Source organism: Phaseolus vulgaris, chromosome 3 (genome assembly GCF_051622355.1).
Source record: "Phaseolus vulgaris cultivar YP4 chromosome 3, ASM5162235v1, whole genome shotgun sequence".
Lineage (NCBI taxonomy): Eukaryota > Viridiplantae > Streptophyta > Magnoliopsida > Fabales > Fabaceae > Phaseolus > Phaseolus vulgaris.
Genome location: NC_143500.1, coordinates 14,029,139 through 14,040,826, shown reverse-complemented (window position 1 = coordinate 14,040,826; position 11,688 = coordinate 14,029,139). Strand labels below are relative to the sequence as shown.

At 31.2% G+C, this 11,688-nt stretch overlaps 1 protein-coding gene and 1 pseudogene across 1 annotated transcript; both read left to right on the top strand.

The window, feature by feature from the left end:
- The first annotated feature begins 1,546 nt into the window (after positions 1-1,546).
- LOC137839115 (uncharacterized) lies at positions 1,547-4,136 on the top strand (annotated as a pseudogene).
- Positions 4,137-7,157: 3,021 nt separating this feature from the next.
- On the top strand, positions 7,158-9,920 carry LOC137806664 (elongation factor 1-gamma). The gene is made up of 8 exons (XM_068606889.2): positions 7,158-7,290; positions 7,385-7,458; positions 7,585-7,734; positions 7,821-7,881; positions 8,074-8,126; positions 8,281-8,382; positions 8,703-9,207; positions 9,366-9,920. The coding sequence occupies exons 2-8, from the start codon at positions 7,447-7,449 to the stop codon at positions 9,743-9,745; spliced, it is 1,263 nt and encodes a 420-aa protein (XP_068462990.1). The 5' UTR covers positions 7,158-7,290; positions 7,385-7,446; the 3' UTR covers positions 9,746-9,920.
- The last annotated feature ends 1,768 nt before the right edge of the window (positions 9,921-11,688 follow it).

The following is an 11,688-nucleotide window of genomic DNA, read 5'->3' as shown; positions in this document are numbered from 1 at the left end:
AATGTCAGACTCAACATTTAAGCCTAATAATGTAAGGCCAAGGTCATTGTGTTCTATTCAATATTCCACTATGAACATGCTAATTACATAAACCCAAAGTTCTGAACTATGCTTTAAACTATTGGAGATAATTATCTTCACTAGCCATTTTCCGAACTTTCTTTCAGTATGTTGCCTCAATAAATATCAGTCAAACCTGATGGAACATTCTTAAAATATTTTAACTTCATAATTGTTTCCATTTCCCTCTTTACTACCACTAACATGTTTTAGGGCATCATTGGAATGTAATTGTTACAAGTTTTGGCATTATACAAGTTTTAACTGTTTATTTTATTTAGTTATCTTTTTTTAAGAAGTCACTTCTGAATCCCATCCTAATTTGTAAATAATTAATATTGAGTTTTTGTATATTTATTTTATGAAAAAAAATGATAGATCAGTAAAAGTTTAATTGCTGAAAAATAATATATATCAATATATCTCATGTAGATTACCATCAAATGGAGCTCCTGTTATCAATAAATTAAGGTTTGTCGAAATTTCCTTTTAAATTTATAAGATAAAATTGTCTCTTTTACATTTCTATATATCATAATTTTATGTAAACTAAAAATTAAAAAAAAATTCCTTAAACTATAACTTCATGTAAAAACAAGTTTTGTCATTTGGTCCTCACAGACTAAAAATCTCCAATTGTGTTTATTGTTTAATTCTTTTGAGTATGTATTCATGTGATGATGGGCATTGGGTACAAGGCATTCACTAATCTTTGCCTCTTTCCATTACAAGCATGTTCATGTACACTAAGGAATAACTTGCAACTTTGGTACACCATTTAACTACTAACCTGATAATGCTTGTGGTTTGGGGATAACCATTTAGGTTCCAAACTTAATTGAACAGACATGGCATGAAATTCTTTTCTGGTCCAAACTTAATTGAACACCCTTCTCTCTCTTGGTGGGCTTGACAAGACTTTTTTGTGTTGTATAAATAAACGAATTAAACTTCTAGCCCAACAATAATAATCATATGTTTAGTAAAAGTTATTTTTATTAGTTTATTTTATTTTATATGGTTTATGTATTCGCAGTATTCAATTGTAAACTTAATAATGCTTCTTTTCTGTACTCTGTCTCTTGAACCCACAACTCATACGATTGATGATTGTCATAAATTTACCGTTGAAGTCACTTAAATACAATAAATATTTAAATGTCTATTTTTTAGTGACTATATGGTGACTAAACTTTTATGATTAGGCTGAAGCCAATTTTACTTATTTTAATGATCTTTTGATTCAATATGAATTTCTTCATCTCTCTTGTTTACAAGAAAAATATATAAATAGCAACATCTCTATATAAATAGTAGCACCTCCTCCCAAGATTAGTTACAAAGTGAACCAACAAAGGTATGCTTCTCTTCCTGTCAACCCAATACTTTCGTATTTGCATTTTTTACTTTTTCCATTCAGTGTCCTGTTTTCTCTTTCTTAAAACAAGTGTATACATTAGGAATTTTTTGTAGTCATATTGCATTAATGGAAATCCCCAAAGGTAGAAAGTGGATGTATAAAAGATTAGACAAAAACTAATATCTGACAGAGGAATTTAGAGAAGGAGTGTATGAGTTCCTACAATATGTTATTAGTCAAGAAAAGTTTCAAGAACAAGGTGAAATGTTAAGATGTCCTTGTATTAAATGTAGTTGTAAAGTTTTCAAGTATGTGGATCAAGTTGGATGAAATCTTTATTAAGAGGGATTCATGCCTAATTATTATTGGTGGACAAATCATGGTGAAGAATTGCCACAATCCCCCCAGTGGATGTTGTAGTTCATGTTATGGAACTTGTGAACAAAGAGAAGAATTAGGTCATTTCCATCAAATCATAATGGATCATGCGGGGCCCTCAAATGCACATTGCATGTAACCAGAGAGTGTTATTGGATCTAAGTACATGGAGGAAAATCCTGATCTTGAAACCAAATTTTTTTTAACATGCTTGCTACTGCACAAGCACCCTTGTGGGAAGGATGTGAGAATCACTCAGAATTGTCAACTTCTTTGGAAGCTCTAAGCTTGAAATCTGATTATAATATGTTTGAAGGATGTTTCAATAGAACGATCCCACTTATAGGGGAGACTATGCCCAAAGATCATCAAATGGTTAATAATTTTTTCCAAGCTAAGAAGTCAGTGGAAAAATTGGGTTTGGGTTGTAAAAAAATTGATTGTTGTCCAAAAAGATGCATGTTGTATTATAGGGAAAAATATCATAAAAGTATAACTAATTGCTTTTTTTGTGGAATGGAGCGATATAAGACAGTTACTAGGAGGGGAATTGAAAAGAAAATTGTTGTTAAGAAAATGTGGTACTTTCCCATCATTCCTAGACTTAGAAGGTTATACTTTTCAATGGCAAATGCACCTCACATGAGATGACATTGTGAGAATCAAAGGGACCCATCTATTTTGTCTCATCCATCTGATGGAAAAGCTTGGAAGATTTTGATAGAATGCATTCAGATTTTAGTCAATACCCAAGAAATGTCAGGTTAGGTTTATTTGCAAATGGGTTTAATCCTTTTGATTAATATGGAAAAAGTTATTCTTGTTGACCAGTTATCCTAACCCAATACAACCTTTTGCCTTCCATGTGCATGAAGAGGGAGTTTATGTTTTTAACAATGCAACCACTTATATATGACTTATGCATCTTGTGGACTGAAGGGATATTGACTTATGACGTGTCACTAAGGAAAAATTTTATGATGAAAGTTGTTTTGATGTGGACAATTAATGACTTTCCAGCTTACGAAATGTTATCGGGTTGTATGACTTCTGGTAGACTTGCTTGCCCTATATGTATGGAAATAACAAAGGCATTCTATCTTAGTCATAGCCACAAGATATCCTTTTTCGACTGTCATTATTAGTTTCTTTCACTTGATCATCAATTTAGAAAGAATAAAAAGGCATTCAAGAAGAAGTTTGTTGAGACTGTTCCCCCTCCTCCACGTTTGTCTAGTCTTGACATTTGGAATAGGGTTGCACACTTACCAGTTTGCACTGAATTTGAAGAACAATAAAATATTCCTGAATATGGTATTAAACATAATTGGAAGAAACAAAGTATATTTTGGAGGTTGCCATATTGGAAAACTAAACTTTTACGTCACAATATTGATGTTATGCACACAGAGAGAAATGTGTTCATGAATGTGTTTGACATTGTGATGGATATCAAAGGAAAAACTAAGGACACAAACAAGGCTTGATTGGATGTAGCACAAATATGCAATCGAAAAGAGCTTGAGTTGAAGGACACAAATATGCACAAATATTGCCAAGGCGAATCGGGCTGTTGAGAAGGGAGCCTCAGCCTATTGTGGTGGTTCCACATCTACCGCAACTCACTTTGAGAAAATGGTAATATTATTATATTTTTTCTATTTCTATATTTAATTTAAATACAATCTATTATATCTTTTTAATAAATTTATGTAGACTAAGGAGCTTGAACGACAACCAATTGCTTGAACGACAACCAATTGCTTGGGAGGTTGTAGAAAGAACGAAGAAATTGGAGACTGGACAATGGGTCAATGACAAGACTTGCGACCTTGCAATATGTTTGAAATTTAAGTTATAATTTAATTTTTACTATATGTTTTCTTCACAATAATCAATTTGACTTCATTTTCAGGAGAAATATAAGAAACGCCGAGAAGAAGCCCAACAACAGCAAATGCTTGAAAGCGCATCTTTGCAAAACTCTCATGTTGCCTCTATTGATGAAAATGAAATATACATTGATGTTGTTGGAGGTGGAATTAAAAAAGGGAATGTCTATGGTCTTGGTGTATTGAGCAAAAGGTTTAATAGTTCAACAAGTGCTCACTCTGCAGAAAGCCAAGGTCCAGTATTCCATCAAATAGAAGAAATGTGTGAGATTATTCAAAAGCTAAATGATGAACTTATGACAAAACATGTCAAGAAGCGAACACTTGAAGAAAAGATGGAGTTATTGATGAAAACTCATGAAGAGCAAAGTGAACGCATGCACAAACAAGATGAGCTAATGCGCAAACAAAATGAGCAGATGCAACTCATCATACAACACATTTAAATGAATAATCCCATATCAGGTTCTTTAGATCCTACTACCACTGGACATCATAAAGAAGACCACATTAGTGATGACAGTTCAGAAGAAGATTAGTTGTATGTCAAATTATATAATAGATTTGACTCTTTTAACTAGTTTTTAATAGTTTTCGTTGTGTAATATAATTTACTTTTAATTTGAGTACAACTTCTTAAACTATGTATTTGAAGTTAATTTCTATTTAGCTTGATTGAATTTTGAGTAACTATAAGCAGGTTTGAAATGTTTTTATAAAATGGTTAAAATACCATTTTAAATAGGTATTAATAATACATATAAAAATAGTCACCAAAACTGATTTGGTGACTATATTTACAAAGTTATTGTTTAGCGATCGAAATGGAAATCGTCGCTGTAATTAAAAAAATATTTAGCCACCGAAATCAAATCAATCCCTATAAAGGTCTCCATTTAGTCACTGAATTAGCCACCAAAATCAAATCAGTCGTTATAAGGGTCTCCATTTAGCCACCGAATTAGATACCAAAAGTTTTTTTTTAATTAATTATTTTAATTCATTAGCGACAAAAAATGGTGGTCGCTACACCTTTAATTTCAACTATCGATTTAGTCACCGATTTTTTTTTAAAAAGTTTGGTCGCTAATTTGGTTTATGAATTTTGGTGACGAAATTTTCTGTAACCGATTTAGCCATCAAAATTGCGGTTGCTAATTTGGTCTCTGAATTTTTGTGACCAAATTTTCGATTGCAAATTAGCGACCACTTTATAATTCGGTCGCTAAAGGCTTTGCGACTAAGATTTTCGCTTCCATCTTTATTTGGTGACTGTTTCGGTCGTAAATATGTTTAGCGACCGATTATAGTACTTTTAGCGACCGAATTGGGTGATCGCTAAAAGTGATTTTTTTTGTAGTGATAAGAGTGACCGAATACTTCTCATGGTATTAGTGGATGTCGACGGTGGACTCCTTCGTCGCCAACGTTCCATGTTGAGTAAGGATGCTAAGGTCGACATAATCTTGTTGAGCGATGTTGCACCATTGACAACGTTTGTCATGGCCAAGAGGGGTCATCCCAATACTTCTTTTTTGCTTACTCATGTTTCTTTACCGACCTCTATATTTCCTTTCTTTTCGATGAGTTTGTTATAGGTGTAGTTCAAATTTTGGATGTCACCCCGACACAACATCATCCAAACTCGTGGACGTAGCTAGAGTCTATGTGCTCTATACTACAATTAATAAAGAAATTTTTTTTATAACTGTTTTTTTATGACACATTTGGTTACCAATTATATCCTTATCAATATAATTTATTTTATTATTTTAACCTTTACATTATGTAACTATTTTAAATTTAATTAATTATTTACAATTTTTTTCCTATAATAAAATTATTAAAATTATCCATAACAATATAAAGAAAAATCCCCTTTTCTTTATAAATATATAATGATATTTATAAACCTATAATAAATTAATTAAAAAAATATTATAAATTTATAGTATAATAATGCTATATAAAAATATTTTAAAAATTGCAACTTCGTCCTAGTTTATAATAATGAATTATATTTACTGCGAGATTAATATATTTTAATTATTTTTACCTTTTATAATTATTTATACACACAATATAATAAATCCACGTTAGATACTTTAACCAAATAATTTTCAAATAATAACTTTGATTATCCTTTTAAAAAAATACAGTATAATAAATAATTTTTGCAATTAAACACGCACATTTAAAAAAAAAAGGAACTGAAAATATTTATAATATTTAATTCTTATTGTTTGTCTTAATCGTAAAATTTTAATGAGAAATCGCAAGCCAATTAGTAATTTCACTTTTAGAATAGGAGTGTAGGAAGAAAAGAGGTGAAAGTCAACTGAAGGGGCATATACTTCAATTCCAAATGGCATATACTTCAATTTTATCATTGCTTTGCCCAACTTGCACTGCAAACTCAACACCCATTATTCCTAAACCTACCATTAGAAACCTATGCAACTACTTCTGTAATTTTTTTTATGATAATAACAAATATATTTTAAAAAATTAAATTGTATGATAATTCTTAAAATAAAAATGTCACTAAAGATTAAAAAACATGAATACAGAAAAATTATTATAAAATAGATATTTTTATGAATTTTTTCATAGGATAATAATTAAAATAAAAATGTTATTTTAAATGTTGTTAATAAAACATAAATACAGATTTTTTATATAATAATAATGATTAAAACACCAACTTCTTATAACATTATTTTTTATAATGTTATAATTACTTAACACGACACTCCAGAATAATTATTATTTATTACTAGTAACATTTTTTTACAGATAATGAAATCAATACAATTAATTATATTCATAAAGTCAAAATTTGTAACAGAAGAATATGTAAACAAAATTAAAAAAAATCTTTATTATTGATAGTTTTTAATAATAAAATACTTGTAGTTATGAAGATAAAATCAGTTATAAAATATGTATCCAGAAAATTCTCACAAAAATAATAATAATAATAATAATAATTATTAATTCCTAGCGGAACACAGGGGAGCATCACATTTGTTTAATTTTACTATTATTATATATATATATTTATTTAAATATAAATTCATATATATTTGTATGTATGAGAAATATGTTGTATGTATGAGAAATATGTTACTGGGTTCAAAAGATTTGAAAAAGGAAAAAAGAGATAAAATAAAAGAGAAAAAATTAAAAAATTGTTCTACATTTAAAACTGTTTTGATAACTGTTTTAAAGAGAAGAATCAATCTCTCCTATTAGTTAAGTGATAACCAATAAAATAAAATATTTTTTTTATTAACTTTTAAAATTATAAAATATTCAAATAATCAAAATAAATTAATAAAAACCAAAATATTAATACTAGATTTAATTTCACTAATATCAAAAAATCAAATTTTTATTTATTTATTTATATATAAGAATACTAATAATTCTATTAATAAAAGTAGATTGATAATATTAGTGTGTGTGTGGAATGGGCCGACCCGGTGAGGCAATTACACAAAACCCTAATAAGAAGAAAGAAGGGAAAACAGTTGCATTGGATTGGAGTGGAGTCTTGTATTGGATCTCACACTCTCTCACCTGCACTAACCCTGCACTGTAAGATTTCATCTTCCTCTTCCTTCTCTTCTCTTCTCTTCTTTCATTTCTCTCAGATTTCATCTTCATTTCCGCTTTTCTTCTCGATCACCAGGTCCAGATCGCAACTCTACACCAGAAGAGGGGTCACTTTTTTCCTTCAACTGTTTCAAAGCCATGGCGCCGCTGGTGAGTCTAAATCTCCCTGTTCAATCAGTATCGATCTTGCTTTCAGATTTTTACTCAGTGATCGCCGAACTTGCACTCACTCACTCACTAGTCCACTCCATTTCTTTCTATTTGGACTCTTTCTAGATCCTGCATGGTGGCAAAACAAACAAAAATTCCTACAAGACGCTCATTGCAGCGCAGTATGCCGGCGTCCAAGTTGAACTTGCTCCGAATTTTGAGATGGGTGTCTCCAATAAAACTCCTCAATTTCTCCAGATGAATCCTATTGGCAAGGTCTCGTCTTTATCCGCATCTCTGTGCTTAAATCTAATTGAAACCCCACTTTCGTTCATCTCATCTTTGCTTCATTATTCTTCCAGGTTCCTGTCTTGGAAACACCCGATGGTCCAGTGTTTGAGAGCAATTCCATTGCTCGCTATGGTAAGCAATATCATGTATAAATGAATAAATAAATAGCCTGTCTTGTTCTGCTTTTCGAAATCCCTATACCATGGTTTAAGGGTTTGCATGTATTAATTCAATTATGTTCATTTTTCTTTTAATTCTCATCATGGATTCGATATATCTGAGTATGGGGATTGTTTATTCTGATGTTGAGGTGCTTTTCTGCAGTTGCCCGGCTGAGTGGTGATAACACTTTGTACGGTTCATCTTTTTTTGAATACGTAAGTCTATTTGCGTCCTAAAATTATCTCTAATGTTTATTGTTCTAGAGTATTCACACTGTGTATATGACTTCTACAAATTGCTGCTTTTATTGCTATTAGTTTATTATGTGTTCGTATTTTTTATTTATACTTCATTATCTTAACGTTTCAGGCCCAGATTGAACAATGGATTGATTTTTCATCACTTGAGATTGATGCCAACATTATTAAGTGGTATGCCCCAAGATTTGGACGAGGACCATACCTTCCTCCGGTCAGTTGTTTACTTTGGATTTTTAAATACCGAAGAAGTTTGTAATTTAGAAAATTGATTCGACAATTCCATGCTGTTTTCCTATGCAAAATGTCAGTTGGGTTCTTTTGTCCGGATGGCAAAATTATAGTGATGATTTGTTTTAGTTCAATAGGAAAATAGATAGTTATGGTGAAATTGAACGGTGGATTGAAAATGGGGATGTGTTTAATACATCTGCCCACAGTTTGTGTTATTTGTTCTTCAATATTTTTGGTCCTTTTTAAACATTATATTATCCTGATATTTTGGCCTGATCTTAATTATGTGTCTGAATGAAGGCCGAGGAGGCTGCAATTTCTGCACTAAAGAGAGCTTTGGATGCTTTGAACACTCATCTTGCCTCCAATACTTACCTGGTTGGGCATTCTGTGACCTTGGCTGACATCATATTGACATGCAATTTGTATTTGGGGTTCGCAAACATCCTTGTTAAGAGCTTCACCTCTGAGTTTCCTCATGTTGAGAGATACTTTTGGACCTTGGTCAATCAACCAAACTTCCGAAAGATACTTGGGCAGGTCAAGCAGACTGAGGCTGTTCCACCTGTTCAATCTGCAAAGAAGCCTTCCCAGCCAAAAGAAACTAAGGCCAAGGCTAAAGATGAACCAAAGAAAGAGGCCAAAAAGGAGCCAGAAAAGCCCAAAGAAGAAGCAGAAGAAGAGGCACCTAAGCCCAAACCCAAGAATCCCCTTGACCTTCTCCCTCCAAGTCCAATGATACTGGATGAGTGGAAAAGGCTGTACTCCAACACTAAATCAAACTTCAGGGAGGTTGCTATCAAAGGTATCGTTTCTGTATTCCCTTTGGAATCATTGTTTTGAATTTTTCCCAAGGATAATGATAATAGTTTATGATCATTACAAAGTGATTATGAATAGATTTTAATTCGTTTTATGTCATTCAGAGGCAGGTCATTTTAAATCCTTCTTTTTACCTTGCAGGATTTTGGGACATGTATGATCCTGAGGGATACTCTCTCTGGTTTTGTAATTACAAATACAATGATGAGAATACTGTATCTTTTGTGACAATGAACAAGGTTGGTGGATTTCTTCAGCGAATGGATTTGGCTCGCAAGTATGCATTTGGAAAGATGCTAGTGATTGGATCAAATCCACCGTTTAAGGTGAAGGGGCTGTGGCTTTTCCGTGGGCAAGAAATCCCAAAGTTTGTGATCGATGAATGCTATGACATGGAGCTTTACGAGTGGACGAAGGTTGACATATCCGATGAAGCTCAAAAGGAGCGTGTCAGTCAGATGATAGAAGATTATGAACCTTTTGAGGGCGAGGCTCTTCTGGATGCCAAGTGCTTTAAGTGAAATTTATTCCTTGTAAGAGTCTGTTGCTTTTGTCATGTGTCTTCGTTTTTGGTAGGGTTCGGTTTCTTTCATATGTCTTTTACAGTGAAGAAGTTTTAGCCGTACGATATTTGAGCCACATCGAAACTTTATTATATTTAGTTTTTCTTCCTTAATTTTAATGATAGCAAGACAATCCAAAGTGCCATATTTTTTATGTTGGGTCTAGAGGGGTTGGTGTTTTTCTCCTTCCCCCTCAACAAAAGAGCCAAAACAACGTGATGTTGATAATGTCAATGCTATTTTCTCCCACCAACTGCTATTCACACCCGTTGCCCTTGAAACAGGGGTAGTACAAGGAGGAAAGGTAAAGAGGGATTTTGTGATTTAATTAATTACTTGGAATCTTTTTAGAAATGTGTTGAATTATTCTCTTCATATTTTGGGATTGTAAGTCCAGATTTTGGTGCACCACATCTCGTATGTTATGGTGGTCACCACAGAATCCATCTATTTTTTTAGCAATGCTTTAGTTATTTATTTTATCTACCTCTTCTCAAACTAAGAATAGATTTATAAAATTATATTGAGCTATAAAAGAATAGAAAAACTCTCAATTGTTGCATGTTGAAGCCTTTGTAAATGCCTCGCATGCTTGAGCTAAGACCATGAAGTAGAAGATGAGAATCTCGCTTCTTATTCCTTTGGTCTTTAAAAACATTTGAAAATAATTTTGAAGACTTAATGACAGACGTAGGTTATATAGCTTTTCGAGGTCTCAGAATTATTTTCTATTAACTTTGATCTAATGTGATGCGACTTGGGGTTACTTGTGAGAAAGTAAGTTGTCACACAGTGTTTAGTCGAATTTTGTGTGACTCAGCCCAAGGGTGTGTTAATTTGTAATTTTCACTTCATTAGAATCACTTACGATATTTTTTTAATATATTTTAATTTTAATGTAGATGGAGACCAAATTATGCGTAAAGTTTAATCTTGAGTCAATTAAGGCCTGTTTCTGTTGTTTTGTTAAGTAAAAAAAAACAATGCAGCTCATAGAATATATTGAAATTGATCTTTTTTTAATCTCACTATTTCTCCTATATTTTGATGTACCTCTTTAAAATGCATATTTTCAATTTATTTCTATCAATTTCATTGGCAATTCGATTAATGTTTAAATTTACTTTTTTGTGTTTATAGTTTGGTAAATGTGTGTAATTTTAATTCTTATTAAATTCACAGTTTTGTTAAAAATTAAATAAATTTAATTTATCAATAATATATATTGTTTGATTTAAAAAAAATATGTTAAATTATCATCATAGTAGTGTAATGTGTATCTAAGTTACTAAACGGTAGAAAATAGAAGAAAAACAATAATAGAATATGGTTAATCATGTTTCAAAAAATTTAAAGAACTTATTTTGATATTGTGTGAGACGATAACTTATGTGATAAATATTTGTCATTAAGATTTTAAAAATATTGTTTTTGCAAAAACTCTTATTCTTTATTTAACACAAACTAAATAACATACACACAAGTTAAGAAGGATTATTCAGTATTTTTATATTGATTTATTTAATAATATAAATTATGTTAAGTTTTTCATCAATTAATCAAGTTTTACAAGATAAACTATTACTGTGAAATACAATGAAATATTATTCAGAGTCACTTTAATCTTGCAAAATTTTCTTTAACACTTAGTCACTCATGAATACAAATTCTGATTATTCTTTCGGTTCAGAATCAGTCATGATCAACTTTATTTAAATATTATTTCAACAAATTATTTTTTATTTAATTCAAATATTCTTTCAACAAAGATTTGTAAAAATATTCTTACTCTTGACTTCACTCAAAATTATTTTAAAATAGTAAATAGTTAACCTATGTAAGTTTCTCTTAAAATATTTAGAAGGAGAGTTGTCCTAATAGAGTACGTGACACCTCTAAAT

Excerpts from the sequence above, each read along its gene's own strand:
- LOC137806664 (XM_068606889.2), top strand. Across the intron at positions 7,882-8,073 it reads CAATTCCATTGCTCGCTATG|TTGCCCGGCTGAGTGGTGAT; the intron begins GTAAGCAATATC and ends GCTTTTCTGCAG. Across the intron at positions 8,383-8,702 it reads GAGGACCATACCTTCCTCCG|GCCGAGGAGGCTGCAATTTC; the intron begins GTCAGTTGTTTA and ends GTCTGAATGAAG.